This window comes from Gopherus evgoodei, chromosome 4 (genome assembly GCF_007399415.2).
Source record: "Gopherus evgoodei ecotype Sinaloan lineage chromosome 4, rGopEvg1_v1.p, whole genome shotgun sequence".
Lineage (NCBI taxonomy): Eukaryota > Metazoa > Chordata > Testudines > Testudinidae > Gopherus > Gopherus evgoodei.
The window spans coordinates 22,471,357-22,492,692 of NC_044325.1; the positions used below are offsets into that span (position 1 = coordinate 22,471,357).

The 21,336-nt window shown below is 39.5% G+C and overlaps 1 protein-coding gene across 5 annotated transcripts in view; it reads right to left on the bottom strand.

The window, feature by feature from the left end:
• MARK3 (microtubule affinity regulating kinase 3) overlaps positions 1-21,336 on the bottom strand; it is a 100,794-nt gene that overhangs the window by 57,465 nt on the left and 21,993 nt on the right. For all 5 annotated transcript variants that reach the window (XM_030558679.1, XM_030558680.1, XM_030558684.1 and 2 more), the window contains 4 exons: positions 18,789-18,980; positions 10,936-10,989; positions 4,628-4,676; positions 976-1,041 (listed from right to left, as the gene is read on the bottom strand). In XM_030558679.1, the coding sequence (XP_030414539.1) occupies positions 976-1,041; positions 4,628-4,676; positions 10,936-10,989; positions 18,789-18,980 (361 nt within the window). The remainder of the gene's footprint in view (positions 1-975; positions 1,042-4,627; positions 4,677-10,935; positions 10,990-18,788; positions 18,981-21,336) is intronic.

Consider the following 21,336-nt stretch of genomic DNA (forward strand, 5'->3'; position numbering starts at 1 on the left):
GCAAGAATTGGGATTAATTATTCAAAAGGGGGAGTTACTGGAGGAACTTAAAGAGAGGGGTTACAGAGACAAGGTGGGGAAAGATACACCTCTACCTCGATATAATGCTGTCCTTGGGAGCCAAAAAATCTTACCGCGTTACAGGTGAAACCGTGTTATATTGAACTTGCTTTGATCCACCGGAGTGTGCAGCCCCCTCCTCCCCCAAGCACCGCTTTACCACGTTATATCCAAATTTGTATTATATCGGGTGGCATTATATCGAGGTAGCAGTGTAATATCTTATTGGACCAACTTCTGTTGGTGAGAGACAAGTTTTTGAGTTTACATAGAGCTCTTCTTCAGGTTTGGGAAATGTAATCAGTGCTAAGTACAAGGTGGAATAGATTGTTTAGCACAAGTAGTTAAATTTTTCAAGGGACCATTCCAGGTGAACCAGCCCATATGATAGTCAAAATGAAGAGTCCAGAAGATTTTGGTAACTGTGGATCTCAATTAAAAATTTCCACTTTAATCAGAATAGTCCATATGTCACCAACATTCAAAAACAAGTACTGGCGATTTAAAATGCAAGGGCAAACAGATTTGCTACACTTTTCCACCTGAATGTTATACGCTATTACTTCATACAATACTACATCTGAATATATACTTAACTTTACCAAATACCACATCAATGAAACCAACTATCGTGCCAACTCCTGCCTATTGTGAATATCCTTATTTTGCTATTACCACTATGATGGACTGATCAATGAAAATGATGAAAAAAACTCCCTCTGGATTGCAATAAAGCTTGGCTTACTTAAAAAATTGTACAGCTTTAAGAAAATGCCTCCCAAAACACTAGTATTTCACCTGAAATGTTGCACTACCATGAAATCAATGTTTCTTGTTTTAAGTATTACAAAAGGAAACTTCAGTATCATTTGGCAATTTCTTTACTTTTGTATCACATAAAAGGAAAATACTTACCCCCACTTGCATACTCCATGATTAAGTAGAGAGTTTTTTCAGTTTCAATTACCTCAAATAACTTCACTAGAGGAAAAAAGATCAGTTATTTACTAAAAGATTACAACCAATTATAGGAGTCTAGTTTTCGGATAGTCTTTGTGGAAGATTCTCTCAAAAGTAGACTACTGCTGCTTGACAATATCAAACAACTTTTCTTAAAAGCAATTATTTCCATTTCAAGCTTCTAAATGGAACAACAAATGCTTTATCAGTAGTTTGTAGTCTGGGTCAAACTTATGAATGTACAATTCTGGCTTGAAACATACTCAGTTTAGGGTCAAGTGAAAAAAATCAATTTAAGCATAGCTCTCAAAAAACAAAGCATTGGGTAATAGTAATTTGTATATATATTATATACAGAGTAGGTTGTTGCCTCAGCTATTGTCTACAGAATCCAAAAGACAACACTGTATCACTGTAAATTTTACATTCTGAGTGCTCTCTCTTCTCCCATGAGAATAGATTTTTTTAATTTTATTTAAGTGAAAGCTTGGATTCTGGAGCACAATTATGCAGTAAAGTCACAAAGAACAATTTTCAGTAATTTGTGTGACTGCATAATCACATTATACATGGGATTCCATCCAATAAGTATTCTTTTTCCTTCTCTTTAAAAACCACTTCTCAGATATAGTAGTGCATCAGTTTGACAAGGCAAGTCTATGCAGCCAATGAAATGCCCTTACATTAAAACACTTATCTCCCTATCACCACTTTAAGTGGGCTCCATGATGCAGAACCTTCATTAGACTTGTACATCACTGCTTTAACTTTTTAAAAACAAACAGTTACTAACCTTTCCATAACTGTTGTTCCTTGTGATATGTTGCACGTCCACTCCATAGCCGTGTGTGTGCTCCAGTGCACAGCTAGGGAGTTTTTCCCTTAACAGTTCCCATCAAGGTGGCATGAGTGTCCTCAAGTGCCTTGCATGCAGGCATAAAAGGCCAAGCTGCCCCTCCCCTTCCCCCCAGTTCCTTACTATAGTAAAGACTCTGATAGAGAGGGGAAGGAGGATGGGTCATGGAAATGTGCAACACATCTTGAAGAACAACAGTTACAGAAAGGTTAGTAACCTTTTTTCTTTGAGTGACTGCACATGTCCATTCCACTGCAGGTGACTCACAAGCAGTCCCAACTGGAGGTGGGTACGGAAGCTATTTGAACAGGAACCAAAGGACCATTCGTCGAAATTTAGCATTGCCTTTAGATTGCCGATAGTGTAATGAGAGGCAAACATGTGACATGATGTCCATGTTGCCTCTTTCCCACTGTTGGCAAGAAATACTGCTAAGGTTGCTCGGGACCTAATCAAATGACTCAATCTCTCTGGTGGCTTCATGTTAGCAAACACAAATGGGTATCCACGATGAATTCCTTTGTGTGGAAACAGGACTGTCCTTCATTCTGTCTACAAGCGCAACAAACAACTGAGACGAAGATCTGAAAGATTTAGTCTGATCTGAATAAAATGCTAAAGCTCTTCAAGTGTCCAGAGGGTGCAATCTTTCCTTACATTTGTTATGAGGCTTTAGGAAAAAGATTATTAAGAAAAAACGGTTTAATAAATTCAATAATTGGAGATATACCTATCTCATAGAACTGGAAGGGACCCTGATAGGTCATTGAGTCCAGCCCTCTGCCTTCACTAGCAGGACCAAGTACTGACTTTTGCCCCAGATCCCTAAGTGGCCCCCTCAAGGACTGAACCCAGAACCCTAAGTTTAGCAGGCCAATGCTCAAACCACTGAGCTATCCCTCCCCCTCATCACCTTCTCATAATTGCTATTCTTCAAGATATGTTCTTCATGTCCATTCCAATCGAGAGAGAATGTTTGTGTGTGTGTGTGTGTGTCTGTACACACACACGTGCACACAAGATTTTTCCCATAGCAGCATCTGTCTTGTCCAGTGGTTCTCAAACTGAGGGTCATGAGGTTTTTAAAGGGGGGGGTCCACGAGCTGTCAACCTCCATCCCAAACACTGCTTTGCTTTTATAATGGTGTTAAATATATTAAAAAGTGTTTTTAAATTTTTTTTTTGGGGGGGGGGGAAAGGTTGCACTCAGATGCTTCCTATGTGAAAGGGGCTACCAGTAAAAAGTTTGAGAGCCACTGGTCTTGTCGGTCTTGGCGCCCCCTGGAGTTGCGCCTTCGTGGAACTTAGTATAGAGTCCTGCTGACCTGCCACCCCCTCAGTTCCTTCTTGCTGGCTACTCCGACAGAGGGGAAGGAGGATGGGTATTGGAATGGACATGAACAACACATCTTGAAGAACAACAATTTTGAGAAGGTAACAGTTTTTTCTTCTTCGACTGCTTGTTCATGTCGATTCCAATCAGGTGACTCACAAGCACAAGTTTAGGTAGTAGGGTCAGAGTCTTCCACTGATTGGAGCACTGCTCCATCATCTCTGGCCTGCTGGGTAATCGCATAGTGTGTGGGGAAAGTATGGATGGAAGACCACATCACTGCCTTGCAGATTTCCTGAGTGGGAACCTGAGACAGGAACACTGTTGATGAAGCCTGCGCCCTGGTGAAGTGCGCAGTGATTGGAGGTTCAGGAACACCTGCCAGGATGTAGCACTCATGAATACAGGACGCTATCCATGACGAGATGTGTTGTGATGACACAGGCTGACTTTTCATTCTGTCCGCCACTGACAGGAATAGCTGGACTGATTTTCTAATAGTTTGTTCTCTTGATGTAAAAGGCTAGTGCCCTGCGGACATCCAGAGAGTGTAGCCTCTGCTCCCTGCCATTGGAATGAGGCTGTGTGTAGAATACCAGGAGAAAGATGTCCTGGTTGATGTGAAACTGTGACACAGCCTTTGGGAGGAAAGCAAGTATGTGGCTCTCAGAGGGTTTTCTGCTGCCAAAGAGGACCTGTCTAACCTGGTCTGAACAGGAAAGCTCCATCAGGTTCAACCATGGAGCTTCCAACCTGTGAGGTGAAGCAACTTGAGGTTCCGAGTTGAAGACAACTGTGATCTTGTGTCAGAAGGTCCAGGAAGCGCGGCAGAATGATCAGGGCTTCCACAGACATGTCTAGGAGAGGTGTGTACCAGTGCTGATGGGGCCAGGCTGGTGCTATTAATGTGGCCTGAGTTAGTTCTCTCCGGATCTTGAGTACCACCTTGTGAACGATCGGTATGATCAGAAAGGAGAGAACCTCCCCAATGGAGGAGAAATGTGTCTGTGCTCAAGCTTGGGCTGTAACTTTGGAAGGAGCAGAACTGCTGGCACTTCCTGTTGTGTCACATGGTGAATAGGTCTATCGGGGGAAAGCCCCAATTCTGGAAGTTTGAAATTGTGACATTCGGGCGAATGGACCACTCCTGGCTGTGAAACGACCTGCTGAGGCGGTCCGCCAGCTTGTTCTGTACCCTGGGGAGCCACAGCTCTTTATGTCTGCCTGTGGTATGAGAGGCAGCAGAGGGTTCTCATGTTGCCCCACCAGGTACCACTAAGGGAAAAACTCCCTGACAACTGTGCACTGGAGCTCATGCACACCAAAAGCAAAATGGACATGTACAATCACTCCAAAAACAAGCAATCTTCTAAAAAGTGAGTTACACAGAACCAACATGTTAGCAAAACATGGAATACCTATATTTGGATGATTTAAAATCTTCATTATTCTTACTTCTCTGAAAAGCTGAAATAAAAAAGATAATAGGAAATCAAATAAATTAGTGACAAAAAACAATTACCATTTATTTCTTTCTAAGAAGCTGATTTTGTTCTATAGCTAATGATTAGAGTTCTCCACCTAATCTTAATAAATGATAGAGTAAATGTGAGAAACACAGGAATATTACGTATTTCACTTTCAAATGGACTGAATAAGCCTTTTGCAGACAAGAGGAGTAAAATGCCAGCTCTAAAAAAAGTTCTTCTAAAAAAGGGACACTGGCTACTTAAAGAGATAAATGAAGGCTTTAATCTTTAGGTAATTGGTTCTGATCCAGTACACTTTAATAAGTTTCTTTAAAAGGTTATATTTATTCCTTGTGAAGGTCATACTTACTGCAGTATTTCATATTCCGAATACTGGCAAGACCATGGTGTATTAAAGGATTTTATTTTAGGATAGCTCTTGGATGGTTTAGTGGTCACAATTTGCTAGTCACAATCAAGTTACTGGTCAACATTAACTGTTTACTTCACAAAAAGCACAACAATTAATAACAATACTGCCAACAAGCAAGCACTAATCAGGTAGTAAGTGAGGGAGAATCTCCCTCTTGGCCCTAGAGCAGTGGTTGGCAACCTTTCGGAAGTGATGTGCCGAGTTTTCATTTATTCATTCTAATTTAACATTCCGCGTCCCAGTAATACATTTCAACATTTTTAGAAGGTCTCTTTCTATAAATCTATAATATATAACTAAACTATTGTTGTATGTAAAGTAAATAAGGTTTTAAAATGTTTAAGAAGCTTCATTTAAAATTAAATTAAAATGCAAAGCCCCCTGGACTGGCGGTCAGGACCTGGGCAGTGTGAGTGCCACTGAAAATCAGCTTGCGCGCCGCAGGTTGCCTACGCCTGCCCTAGAGGAAGGTTCCTCCAAGTAAGAATTGAGGCACAGTTGCAGGGATTCATGAGGATGATGTTTGCTTTGTCACGGCCTATGCTGTGTTTTTTCTGTGGCTAGACAGCCAACTTTGGCCTCTGGGATGTCAATCCAACACCTTTCATGAACACTACATTTACTTACCAAAATGAATGATAGTAAACAAAATCCATAGCATTTCCCTTCAATTATGACAAGTAGGGGATTATTTGGTCATGAATCTCAGGCAATGCCTCACCTCTAGAGTCTTACTGATTAAATAAAATGTCCTTTTTGTCTCATATTTTCATGAGTGGAGAGGACCTTAATTAGATCTCAGAGGGGTATGCAGGGTTAGGACGGGTCAATTGCCTGCCAGTTCCATTGTGGGGAGAGGCATACAAACCACTCCTCCACATGATGGAACTATTAAATGGAAATTTCACAAGTGGTAACTTTGTTACCTATATGAGGAAGAGCCTATATGGGAAATAGGAAGCTATGTGGCCCTTATTATAAAATAATATTTTCAGAAGTTGTATAATGTTCAAATTTGACACCCTATACAAACAAGTGTTAGGCTAGGGTTTTATTTTTTTTAATATCAAAATAAGATAATCAGTCCTCAATTTTCTGATATGTAGCCAAGATGACAAATTACACTAAGGCAGTCTTGTGTTATTGATGTATAGTTTTCTTAAATTAAAAACGGCAAAGTTATCCTCTCTCCTCTCTCTATACTTTGTGCACTTATATTCTGTTACACTGAAAAACTGACATGAAGGTCATGTTATTTTAATATGTAGTACTGCCTTCAAAAACTTGAATTATGAATGTCAAACATTCTCATTTCTTCTAACAGACAACCTAAATATAAGATAGACATCACCATGAGAACACTGACATACAAATGCTATTATATATATATTCCTTTTTATTTTGCAATTTTGCCGATTTTCAGAAGACTTGTGAGAAGGGACACAAGAAATCATCTTTTTAAGCAGTGCAATATGTTGTAATCAATTGCAAACTGTTTACATCCTCTCACATCATCCCAAGACTCCAGATGGTTGGCATTCTCAAGTCTTGATTATTTTGTGAAAGCTGCTCTGGCTTGACAAGAAAGGGAGCAATCAAGCAGGTTTTTTTAAAATCCAACACTAGCCTTACAGCTACAGTAGTGAATTAAAAGGCTATGGTATGCTTAAGAAAGATCTAAGTGGAAAACAAACATACTATATTACAAAATGGACAAAAAAAGTAACCGCTCCTTGCCTAGAGGATCCTGCAGACTAAGTCAGAGATAAGAATGGATGAAAATAAGTACATAGTAGTGCTACTGCAAGTTTCCTTCAACTCACATCTATCCACACATTCTAAAAAATAAATATCTTCTCTTTTTAAATGTGTCCTGAAATCTGTAGGGAGTAGCAGTTGCAGCTATGACTCAATGGATATTAAAATAATTTACATTAAAAAAAGATTAGGGTGTGAGAAAGATAAGTAAGAGCCAACAAAACCGAGGAAAAGAAAATCCTTTGTACTATTCCCGTTGAGTAGCACAAACATCTTTGAGCATGAATAATCCTAATTGTGCATAACTGAGTGTTTCACCACTGATGAAGTAGACTGAGGAGAAAGAAATAAGAGTGGCAGACACAACAGCAACTATGCTAAAATATGAGAGAACTAGGTTTGTTTGTTAATCAAATGTGGTAACACAATGTATTCACCTTTGCTAATTTAAGGAATGTGCATTCTTAGATATAGGGGAACAACTAAGCAAAATTGTTACTGGAGGGACTGAGCAGAAGAAGCCATCAGGCAAGAGACATGTACACAGACTCTCTATCATGCCCCAAAGTGCTCCCAGGCCCCCACAATAACCTGGAAAACAAGATACTGAGAATCAAACTACTTCTACTAAGCCTGAGCTTATTTACATAGCAGAATAAAATGGTGCTAGCATTAGGCATTTTAAGGGCTTCACTGAAAAACAACTAAAAACCCATGTGACCCTTACTGTGAAAACAAGAGGTAAAAAAGAAAATTAAGATTACAATCACTAATTCAGCAAGCCTAAAAGCACATCCTTACAGCCTTGACACAAAGAAAAATAGTTCAGGAAGATGTGGGCTTTTGTGCACTTTCCTAAAGTCAGTTTAAGTTTTAAGCCTATATTTGGACACTAGAGCATTGGCTAGTGATCAGAAAAGGGGGCTGGAGTTCTGGTTCTATCTGTAACCAGGAACTGATTCACTGTGAGAGACCCTTTTAGTTATTTGTATTGTGGCAGTGCTTAGGAGCCCTGATCAGGGAACAGAACCACACTGTGTTAAGCACTATACAAACGCTTCAATTCTATCACTGTCCCAAAGAACTCACAATTTAAGTATAAGACAAGTGGTTACAACAAACAGGCAGGACCTTTCTAGACCCTGACACTTATCCTTCAGGTACGGACCTTAGATAAAACTGTCACAGAAAGGACACTGTTTAAATTAACCGTTCGTAAAATGGCCTGTAAGTGCCAAATATCTACACATTGTTCTTCAGCCATCATATATTTGGATACTTAACTTTAAAAGATAAATTAATAAGTGATATGCACTATAGTATGGTAATATTTTTCCTACTAAGACATTTGAAACACACAAAATGAAAACTGATTAATATATTTTTCCAGAATGACTTGGCAATTTTATTTATGTTAAGTTCCTCATTAGGAAGGAATTTTCAGTACAGTACTTGGTTATAAATCATATAAATTGTTGCATTAATAATGTACACAAGATACATTGTATCTTGGCTAAAATAAAGTGAATTTCTGTAATACAGAAACTCATTTTCAAAAAATTATGTTATATTTTGGGGGCCAAGGGATTGCTTTTAGAAAAATTTGATTTAACAGTACTAGCAGAGAAAATGCTACAAGAAGAGAGAAGTATAGTATTCAAGTCAATTTAAAATATGCAGAGGCATCATCATAGCAATTAGGCTCTAGAAAATAAATTGTCTTTACAAAAATCAATCTCAAGTGTCCCTAGGAAGAAAAAAAAAACGTTTGGGATGAGAGATGGATATAGAGAGGAAACTAGTAGACTGGAAGGCACCAGCATCACCATCACTGGCTCTGCCACCTAAAGATGACTCATATACAGCTGTAGTGCCACTGCTTAGCTACTCTGTACCATTCTCATCACCACTAAATATTTTATCTATGCTTCCAAGGTTCCTAGGCTGAGACAGCTTCCACCATAGCAATCCGCACTGCACATCTTTGTTGCTGATTCAGAGCAGGCTATAAACTCTGCTACACAACCCTGATGCTAAAAGATTAACTTCAAACAATATGCAGCAAACTTCTGAAACATCTATCCCCCTTTAAACATGCAGCTGCATGCATGTGTGGATGACTAGGTACATGTCTAACTGGTTCTCTGCATGCACAAATTCTACTTGCGTTGGGCATGTGTATTTTCCACAATTACACTTCTACCCCAAGCTTTTGAAAAGCGATTGCAAGAAATTCATGGTAAGTCAAGGTACAAGCTCCAGATAGTAGAGATCTTTGAAATACACTGAGGGCTTGGCTACACTCACACTTTACAGCGCTGCAACTGGGGTGTGAAAAAACACCCCCCCGAGCGCTGCAAGATACAGCGCTGTAAAGCGTCAGTGTAATCAGGGCAGCAGCGCTGGGAGCGCGGCTCCCAGCGCTGCACGCTACACCCGTAAGGGATGTGGTTTACATGCAGCACTGGGAGAGCTCTCTCCCAGCGCTGCTGCTCTGACTACACTCACACTTCAAAGCGCAAATTCCAAATGTAGCCATACACTGAGATATGGATATTGTTTCTCCTCGGCTGCTCCATTCCCTTTATGCTGGCCCTTCCTTCACCACTCACAAAAGAGTTGCTGTGAACCTCCCTGATTACCTGTCACTATCTCTGTTTGTCTTTCCATCTCTCCCCCAATTCTTCTTCCAAGGTGCTCTGAGTAACTAATAAATCATTTGACTTTCAAGTGTAGATTTCCAGCAATGCAGTAACTGCTCTTAAAGTGACATACACTTTCATGACAATATTTAAAAACTTCAATGTAAAACTCATAGCATTAAATACAAAATATGAATAAAACCAACAAACAAAATTACAAATTGCATCACAAACGTTTTAATGCGCATTTATACATTTTTGCGTTTTTCTCCACTTCCACTGAAGCTCCCAAAAAAGTGGACTGTTGTGGTTGTTTCTGTGATTGGTGTATCTTTTACTTAAAATTGAATAACACTATTTCACAGAGGCTAAAGAGCCATCAGATGATGACTTTTGGTCATAGTTTACCTGAGCCAATTTGAACAAAATAACTTACAAATAAAACACTCCATCTCTTAATTGGTTGAGCCATCCAGTCCCCAAAAAGCTTGTGTGTTTTACCTATTTGCTTTTGTGCCATTAATTTAGATAGGAGCACCTATGCATATGGCCTTTTTACTATTTGCATAAATCTGAATAAATATCTACGTTTAGTGTTTTTAGCTTGATTTCACATAAAACAAATTCCTGGTATTATACCTTACCCAAATTGGGTAAATCCATCTATTTTTATTAAAGTACATACATAAAAGCCTTTGGCTATCAGTGTTTTAGTCAGGAAAGTGCCCAACAGGCGTGCCCCCTGTGTACAACTCTAGGTCATATCTGTGTACTTAGTGACAATAGTAGCATTTATCACTTATTCTTGCTAGCATAGATGAGCCAATATGACTATGGCAGAGAGTGAGATGGTTTCTCTCCTCCAACCTCACTCATCAAAAGAATAATATTTGTAGAATCTTTTTTGCTGGTGATTATGTATGAGGCATAGACATAGTTTGACCTTTAGCCCACAGACTGAAACTTTGTAGTCGTAAATTTAACATAGTGACTGTTGAAGTGACTGAGACAAAACAGATGCTCATGAATGCCTTTTACTGAACTGGACCACATGTGGAAGGAAAAAAACACACCCAAAGGAAGTCAGACGTATTTTTTTTCAGTTTAAGAGTTCAGACTATTTGAGTAACAAAGTAAGACTGGCAAAAGACATGCAATTGTCTCTGTTTGTAGCTTCAAATGCATTCTTTATTTGAAGGAAGTGCTCATCTTGTATGACTGCAAAAAACTGTCCAAAACAGGCCTTTTACAAGAAAAGTCAGCATTAAGATGCACTAGCTCAGTTGTGTATTTATATGAAATGTGAGGTAGGTGTTGGTTCAGGGACCACAGCATGCGAATTCAGGAGTCGGAGAAGGAAGAGGTAAAGAGAAAAAAGCTGTAGTACAGTTGAAAGATAAGAACAGTTAATCAAAGAAGCCTACCTTTTGAAGACTAGTTGGGTTCAATTGTGTTTTGTCAATTATTTTTATTGCAACCTAGAAGAAAAAAGTTTATGATCAATATTTCCAGTTTAGATCTGATTAGATTGTAACATGGTTACAATTGTTTAGTTTTAGAAATGCAAGGCATGAAATCAGATCAAGAAGATTAAACAGACATTGTTTTATTAATAAAACACTCTGAATAAAAGTACTGGGAACAAATGGCTCCTAAAGAAAATTAAAGTAGGTTTCAGTTCTGTTGGATGCATTGGACAAAAAACAGCACTTAATGGTATTACAGCAGAGGAAAGTTCAAACGGTAGGAAGTAAGATGTATTGCAATGCAACTTAAATTCTAAATACTGTATTGCAGGGAATTTTCCTCTAGATCATAATCTTATAAAATACCACCTATATACAGGCAAACTGTGAAAATGTTTTAAAAGCAAAGTTTCATAGCAAATTACAGGTATTGCTATACAAACTTCACAGCAGTTAAATTGACCTTTGGCCATTCACTGAAGATGTATGTGCTCAGCGTTAGTATTCTATTAATGTTATTCCCTTCCTGGAAAGAAGAGAAATGGCATCTTGTATACAACAAAGAAGTGAATTACACTGCACAAATTTAATCATTCATTCTTTTATCAGGTTTCAATCTTCTCTGTAAACACTGCACAAACATTTTTGAACCAATTAATTCTTAAAAACTAAAATGTAAGAGCTCAAGAAACTGATCAAATGAAAATTCAGTGCCAAGGCTGCCACACACTATAAGACATGAAAGGATCTCCAAATCAAGAGTGTGCAGGGGAAGTAAGGAAGGGGAGACATTGTGTTTCAGCTGAGGTACAAAACAAGCTAGACAGCTTCTCATGACTAAAAACAGCCCATTTATAGAAATGATCAGATCAGACCCAAGGTCCATTTAGTCTTGTATCCTGTTCTCCAGTGATGACCAGTACTAGGTGCTCCAGCGAGACATGTATGAAACCCACAATAAGCAGACGTTTCATTGAGCTGCCAACAATGATACTAGTCCCTTCTCCAAGTTAAATTTAGGACCTTGTAAGATGTATGAATAGGGTCCTACCAAATTCAGGGCCATGAAAAATGTGTCACGGACCGAGAAATCTGATCTTTTGTGTGCTTTTACCCTATATTATACAGATTTCACGGGGGAGACCACAGTTTGTCAAATTGGGGGTCCCAACCCAAAAGGGAGTTGGGGGGGTCACAAGGTTATTTTAGGGGGTCACAGTATTGCCACCCTTACTTCTGCACTGCCTTCAGAGCTGGATGGCCGTGCACCGGGCATCCAGCTCTGAAGGCAGCGCCCCACCAGCAGCAGTGTAGAAGTAAGGGTTGCAATATCATGCCATGCCACGCCACATTTACTTCTTCTGCGTTGCTGCCTTCAAAGCTACGTGGCCAGAGAGTGGCAGCTGCTGACTGAGGGCCCAGCTCTGCAAGCAGCAGCGCAGACGTAAGGGTGGCAATACCATACTATGCCATCCCTACTGCGCTGCCGCAGGGAACGTCTCCACCATCAGAGCTGAGCTTCCAGCCAGCAGCTGACGCTGCTACTCTCTAGCTGCCGAGCTCTGAAGGCAGTGCCACTGCCAGCAGCTGTGCAGAAGTAAGAGTAGTAGTACCACAAAACCCCTCTCAGACACACAATTCCTTTTTGGGTCAGGACCACTACAATTACAACACTTAAATTTCAGATTTAAATACCTGAAATAATTAAATTTATGATTTTTAAAATCCTGTGACCATGAAATAGACCAAAATGGACCATTAATTTGGTAGAGTCCTATGCATGAATAGTGTACATTTTTCCTCCAGTCTTTATTATTTTCTATTTATCAACACAACTTCATTTGTCGTCATGTTCCTCATTCCTCACCAGTCTTCTCTGGTCTTTACTAACCAAATAATTTTGTGTTAGCTGCAAATTTTGCTACTTCAAGGCTCACTACTTTTCCAAATAATTGAATATATTCACCACTCATCCTAGCACAAAACCACAAAGGTACCCAACTGTTTTGCCATGAAAACTGTCCATTTAATGCTATTCTGTTTCCCATCATCTAATCAATTTTTGATCCATAATACTTTGCCTCTCACTGCATGACTACTAAGTTTCTTTAACAATCTCTTGTGAGGGACCCTCTCAAATGCCTTTTGACAGTCTAAAATTGTCAACTTAATCTCCTTTATCCATTACTTTACTGACACAGTTGATGAATTGTAATAGATTAGTGTGCCTGTTGTCCTTTGCAGAAACAGGAGTGGTTAGATTTAGATACAGTGATCTTCCAGGTGTTCACTATCCTATTTTTAATTACTGTTTCAACCAGTTTGCCAGGAATAGAATGGTCTAATTCCCAAGGCATGGGTGGAACAGACGTTGACTGCTGATTAGAGGGCCCCAGAGCAGGAACCCAGAGTAGAGGGTGGGCCCAGGTTCCACAACCAGTCACTGGGGAAGTAGCCCCGGTCAGGCAGTGCATAGGAAAACTGCATAAGCCTGTCTGGGAGAAGAGACTTCCTTCCCCCTCCAGTGCCCAATCAGAAGGGGAACCACCAGCGTGACCTAGCCAGAGGGGTGAGTCACGAAGAGGCCAGAGTAGCTCCTGGAGCGACAAAGAGAGGAGGAAAGAAGGCTTCCAAATGTGGGGAGAGGTATCAACCTGGTGAGCTATTTCCCAGAAAGACTAGGAGGCGGCGCTATACCTGCAGTGGGTAGAGCACCCCATCACAGACTTCCAACCCCAAATCTATTCTAGCTATCTATTGTAAAATAAAACTATTTACAAAATTTGCAGGTAAATGCTGAAGATGAAGGGTTCCCCCTCAGACCACAGGAAGTTGAAAGGAACTGGAGAGGTACTTGGTCCATACTACACCTTATATCCTAAGTTCAGAGCATAAGGCTGAGGGTCCAAAGGACACTGCTAGCAATAATCTTCCTGTCTCAGGTACAGAGAGCACATGAGTGCCCATAGTGGAATACACAGAGACCAGCACTTAAAGAACCACCTTCACTATCAAAGAGGCCATTATATACAGACATAGGCCTGAACTATGAAGTTCAGAACCAGATCAGCATCTCAATTATTCCCACAGTTCATGAGTGTTCAGATTCAAGTTTGTTCTGAGCCTCTCTCTAGATGTAAAACAGTGGTAAGCTGTCACCAGTGGACTACAAAGAAGAATTTTAACTTTGGGGGGATTGGGTAGTACATTCCACTAGAGTATGCTGTGAAAAACCAAAGTTCAGTTTCACTACCATTTTCTGGGGCTAAAGTCCATTATGAACTCTTGAAAAACATCCCTTTTTAAAAAAACCCTCCAAATACACAGAGTAATAAGTCTCTCTCCTTTGATTCATTACCCTGCGTGATCAAGACATATTTTTGTGTTCACACTATATCAGTCAAATTACTCTTGCCTAGGTAAAAAGGCTATTTACACCGTGAGACCTCTTTTGGATACAGACAGGAGGCACAGTGATCCATGCCTTTGTCACCTGTAGATTGGATTACTTTAACATGTTGTACGTGGGGCTGGCATCTAAAGACCACCTGGAAATGGCACAGAAGGCAGTGGCACAGAAGGCCTGATTAAGTGGTGCTTCCTGCAGGAAGCATATTAAATGTGTTCTCTGATTTGACCTAGCTCCCTATTAGTTTCCAGGTGGCATTTAAAGATATTTGATTCCACCTATAAAGGCTCAATGGATTTGGGTCCTGTAAACTGAGTCCACCTCTCACCTCCATACACAAACTGTCACCAAAAAAAGCTCTCGGATACCAGTAAACTGGCAAGATTTGATCTGCCAGTCATTGGTAAACATTAATTTCACGGGACAGACACAGCAACAACAAAAATCCAACAGTAAGGGCTGGTCCACACTACGGGGGGGAAATCGATCTTAGATACGCAACTTCAGCTACGTGAATAATGTAGCTGAAGTCGAATATCTAAGATCGGATTACTCACCCGTCCACACCGCGCGGGATCGATGTTCGCGGCTCTCCCTGTCGATTCCGGAACTCCGTTGGGGTTGATGGAGTTCCGGAATCGATACAAGCGCACTCGGGGATCGATATAAGTGCGCTCGGGGATCGATATATCACGTCTAGATTAGACGCGATATATCGATCCCCGAGCAATCGATTTTAACCCGCTGATACAGCAGGTAGTCTGGACGTAGCCAAAGAGTCAGCAAGTGCAGCCTCTCATACACCATGTGCCTGCAGGGATCCAGTGTCACCAGCCCAGCAGCTGTGTAGAGCACCCTTTGTAGCCCGCTGTCATAGCTCCTCGCTCACGATCAGAAATACAGGGCCCATCCCTGGGCAGGAGACATTCAGCAGCAGGGTGGCCGCCCCTGCTGCTAGGGGCTCATCCTCCTCCTTGTGACCCTGATTGGGGGTCTCTACTCTGCTGGGCCAGGACTGCAACCTCCCCACACTTTGCACCCGGGGAGGGTGTCTCGCATCCTTTGACTGAGCTGAAAGCCCTTTGCAACCCTGCTGTCACCACCACCACCACCCTAATCCTATGCCTCCTTAATTTCCTGCATCTGTGAAAATTAAAAGTTAGAAATAAACAAAGATAAAAATCAATATGAAGGATCAAAATTACAAAAAACAAAACAAACAAACAAAAATTCTGCCTCACCTAGATAGATACAGTTGACATCCTAGGGAAGAGATAAAACTCTCCTCTTACCTATTGTACTAAGTATGGTTGACAAAACATCAGACAGCCTTTCAGAATGGAGACTCTTGATACCTATGATACAAAGCCTACTTGCAAGAATTCCAGACATTGTAGTCAATGTTGAAAGAGTGTTGTAGATCCTATACCATTACTTTTGAATATTAGCCACGCTCTCTCATACATCAGAAAGGAACCACATTTCTAATTTGAAATTTCTGAACCTAGTCTATTTCTTTGCAATTAGGAGAGAACTAAACAGAGGCTTGGGCTTTATTCCACTTCATAGCTGATGACAGATGCCTTTATCATTCTGATTCTTTCCTTGGTAGGATGTTGATCAAGATGGGATGAATTCGCACTCTGAGCCCCGCTTCTGAAAAAGTTAACGCTATGTCATTTAAATGACAAGTGCCTATGTCACTTCTAAAAATGGGACTTGGGAGCTGATATCATCTAAGTCCCTTGGATGCTTTTGAAAATAAGTTTACTCTCAGTTTTATTTTGAGCTCTTCAGAATATGGTTTATTATGGTCTGTTGTACTTGAACAGTTGGAAAAAATATAGAAATAGTTGAAAAAGTCTCTATAGCATTTTAGTAACTAACTTCAACATGTACTTTTTTCATGAATGAGTAGTTTTTTCCCCTTTAGTTCTCGAGTTATGATAAGGTAGTTGAGGGCTTTTTAAAATACAGAACTCAAGTATACAGAGGTATATTCACTGTGGCAATAAATGTTAAAACTCTATGGAAGAGGTATGACTCAAAGGTAAATTAGCTTTCAAAGTAACATTTTTACCCCTCATACTAGGAATCAGAATTTCTCTCAGTGCATTTCTCACTGACAGCAAGAGGGCACAGCACAACCAGCAGCACATAATGCTAATTATTCTTAAAGTTTAGAAACATCACTGACCAAAATAGCTGGTACATGACCACAAAATAGCTGCAATATCTCTCAAAAAAACCTCTGAGCAATACCTTTGGGGATGACATTCAGCAACAGCATCTATGATTATACGTGCAGTAGGATGATGAATTCTCATATTTATACGTTGTCTTTCCTCCAAAAATAGTTCAAAGTACTTTATGCACTAGTCTTACAAGAACATACCTCTTAAGCGTCCCTCATTTTGAGAGACGTCATTTATTTTAGTCCTCAAATTATGTAAAATTCCACATAAATATGATGGTCCCTCACTTTTACTGTTGAAAGTTATTTTCTTCAGAACTGTAACATCACGAAACTGAGGTTAAACAAAGATTTACACCAAAGGGAAAAAGGCATCCTTCATTTTGGGTCTTTGTCACATGCTACAGTTCACCTTTGGAGTCCATGATATTCACATTCTTTAAACCATATTTAACAGCAAATTGCAATACTGCACAACAGCTTAGCACACAGAATAATGAATATTATTAATGCGAAGTGAAATTAAGTAGTCAGAATGTAATTACCCAAATCGGAAGCTAGTTGGGACACCAGTATTATTCTGGAGATAGGTGATGGGTGGAGGTGTGGTGGGTAGGTCACCTATTCCCCATTCTAGAGATGACACACCTCCATTGCCTCCAGTACCATTGGTAGTGTATTGACTCAGATGTGTAAAATGCCACCTATTAAATCCCCAATAGTACTGCATTCAGCAACTTGGTTTTCCTTGTAGATCTTGGCCAACAGGGTCACTTTAACCTCACAATGCCCAAGTTCATGCCAAACCCATCAATTTAAGTCAACAAGAAGAGCTGAAAAGGAAAAGTCTTTATCCTGCAGTAGACTGAAATTAGCTACTGATAACAAAGGTACAGCAACAAGAAATGAATTCTGTAGCAAATAAACTATTTACTAGTAGGAATATAATTTATTTCCACAAAAAGGAACTGTCCGATGTAAATTACTACTTATTAACTGTATTGCAGTAGCACCTAGGAACCTAGTTATGGGTCAGGGCCCAATTGTGCAAGACACTGTGCAAACACACAAAAAGACTCCCTGCTTCAAAGAGCTTATAAAAGTGCTATGTATTCTGCCTTTGTTTGCATATGCAAAAGAATTCTACTAGCAAATTTCAATACTATTCATTTACTTAACAGGTATTTCAGAACACACAGACTTTTAAAAAAAGAACAGGAGTACTTGTGGCACCTTAGAGACTAACAAATTTATTTGAGCATAAGCTTTCATTGGTTTTTAGTATGTAAAGTGGTGGTAATCCCAAATCTCCTCTACTGCTGTGAGACTTGGGTGTCCTATAGAAAACACCTGTAATGCCAGCACTAGCACTTTTCTCGGAAGATCCTCAACATAAGGTGGGAGGATCGCCACACTAATGTCAAGTGACCTCACAGAGGCCAACATCTTCAGTGTTCAGGCCCTGATTATCCAGCACCAGCTGAGGTGGCGCAGGCACTGTGTGCGCATGACTGACTGACACACTTACCAGAACAATTGCTGTATGCCCAACTCACCAAAGGAGAAAGGAAACGGGGAGGCCAAAAGAAACACTTTTAAGACACCCTCAAAATAAACATCAAGAGATGTGACTTTGACACCACACACTTGGAGACAGTAGCCCAGGATAGGGATAACTGGCAAAGCCTTGTCAGAGAAGAAATGTCCACTTTTGAGGAAAATCGCCTTGCCCTGGTGGTCACAGAAAAATGGCAGGGGAAAAAAAAAAAAAAAGGACAGACGACTGTTGCCCAGCAATCATGGCCCAACCCTGACTTTCAACACCACCCGCAACATTTGCCAACCAGACTGTGGCAACAATCGGACTCCATGGACTCCATAGTCACCATAAAAAATAAAACCTGTGAAAGACATCATCCTCAACCTTGAAGAATTGCCAAAGACGACAACTTGCTAACAAACATTTCTTAAAGATCCAGTATAAAATAAACTTTTTAATAAACAGCATTTTGTATACATCACTAAAAGCCAAGAATTTAGTTTTCTATATTTTTGTTTTTAACATTTCATTTTCCAGCAAATGCACAGCGATTTCTCACTAAGAAAAAATGCCACGCTGTTCTAGGACTTTGCATAACGCTATTTAAAGAGCACTTTCAGAACAACCGCAATTGAGCATGCTTTACATAGTTAACAAAAGCGTTTTACCTCTCTGCCAGTAAGGATGTGTCTAGCCAACTTTACTTTTGCAAAATTCCCCTTTCCAATCGTTTTAAGAAGTCTGTAATTTCCAATATGAGGTTGCTCATCTGCACAGGAAGCTATAGAATTTCTACAGCGAGCTCCAGAGCGCCCAGTTCGAGAGGAAACTTCTTGACGTCCTTCTCCATGAGAAGTGTGCTATGATAAAGATATAATACAGGTATTAGATAAAAAGTGTTAAATAAAACAAGTGTATCATTTACAAAAATAAAAGTGCTGAAGTGTTACTTATCACTGAGTAATTAACCTAATCTGGAGAAATTTCTGTTTTACAGCAATTGAGAATTATACTTTCTGCATGTCAGTAATATATCTGATCCCCACACACACACTTTCCTTATGGGCTTATATTCTTTTCTATTAAATCTTTAGTTTTAGATACTAAAGGATTGGCTGGCAGTGGGGTATTTTGGGAAAGAGCCAAACTAATATTGACCTGGTAACGCGGCTGGCCTTTTGGTGTTCAGAAGAATCTTTTGTATAGTGAGCAGAGTTATAAATAACTTCTCACTTTACTGGACCTAGGTGTTGATTGGGAGCTAGAGAACTGGAATGCAGTAAAGGGGGTTGTGATTTATTTTTTCAGCTTCTTGATAACCAGTGTGGGGGACCAGGAGCGCAGTTTGTGATTGGTTGGTGAATCTAACAGCCTTCATCTCCAGTTTGGGAGAATCTGCTCTTTTTTGCAGACTGCCCTGACCTTCCATTTTCAGTGGGGGCTACCCTAGACACCTTGGGTCACATAAGGATGGGATTGCTCTAAAGAAACTGTTCCACAAGCTGAGTTTGCTGTCTCCTCAAAGTGCTTTTAAAAATGCTCCCAAACAAGATCTAGTTGAAAAAAAAAAACCCAGAAAAAATTATTCCTGTTGAATTTTTTTTAAACCCTTTTGTTCAATTTTTTTAAAACTTTCTGATTATCTGTATCCTGAACTCACTAGTACAGTACTGTAGCACTTTCTCATGGCAAGGAACCAACAATATATATCATTTTTTAATTGTTAGCTGAATGTAAAACCTTCAAGCTATTTTCTGCTAAAAAAACTTTGCTATAACAGAAAAGCTGCAACGTCAACAGAAATACATTTTTGTACAGCCACAAGCTTTAGAGCGAGAACTTCTATGATCCTGGAAAATAGCCACTAATAATCTGGGTTTAATTGTCAAATCTTATCATGCTGGTATTTGTTTCAAGGCCTTTGGACCAACTGCTCATTCTGAAGTAATACTAGTGTTAGCATGTATCTAATAAGTCTATATGGGAAAGGAGGATTCAATGCATTTGAGTAATCAGTCAGTTCAATTTAGTGCCATGGGAACTGACTGTCTCCATCCTCTTGCACAGCTGCCAACTTTAGAGAAGTGCCCTGAATTACATTTCTCAGACAAGACTGAAACCAGTGAGCTTTTGCTGGAAGTGTCTACCACGCAGGGTAGGGTGGAAGAGAATCTGGGTTTTGGTCCCAATCCTCTCCTCCTTCCCACCATGTGGTCTCACTTGGATGCATAAAACAATACGAGACCCCTTGATATACCAAATTAATTCAGACAATACAAGTCCACAACAGGTATTGTGTGAGGAGGCGAAACTTCTTTCCGTGCTTATCCTCCTGCATCTCTTTTCCATATATGATTTAAAGGAAACTCTATAAAACAAAGCCTTATTATGGCTTCCTTGTTTTTGTTCTTTCTTCATTCCTTTTCCTGAGGATGGATTCATTTTAATAGCTGAGTTCAATAATTATTTAAATCAGCAAGCAGGAAACCTTGACATAAATCATCAATTTTAATATTATTTTGCATTTGTACTTTTTTTAAAGTTATTTTCCAAAAGCCAGGTTACAATAAATACATATTGATTTGTAACTAAATAGAGTCTTTAGACTAAATTCAGTATTACTTTTGGCTAACTAAGAGGGTATACTATCTATATACATTTAAGCAATTATATAGATTAACATACATTCAGTCTTAATCTTTAAATCATTAGAAAATGTAAATGATGTATGTGTGTGTATATACACACCCCATTTACATTTTCGTTATATATACATATATACACACACACACACCCCACAAATGTGTAATATATATATTACACAGGATTTGTGTTGAGCAGCATTTGAATGGAAATTGGAATGCAATTACATATGTACAAAAATAGCATTTCAGAGTTATCGCTTAAATAAAACTATCTTTAATATGTTGAATACATAAGAAAAAAGTTTATCAAAACATGTTTCTCATTAAAATTGATTTATTAAACAAAAGGAACTATTATTTGTAGTTAATTGAACTGTTTCTGGTCATCATATTCTTCAGGATTTTAGAATTAAGAGATTTCATCTTTTTATGCCTTGTTTTGATTTACGGATTCAAAGAAGAAAACAAAAACCTTTTGATGGACTAGTCCTTGAATGAACTAGTAGAATAAACTGAGAAGAAGAAAATATTTTCTTTGCACCTACAAAAGCAGCTACTGCTATCAAAAGCT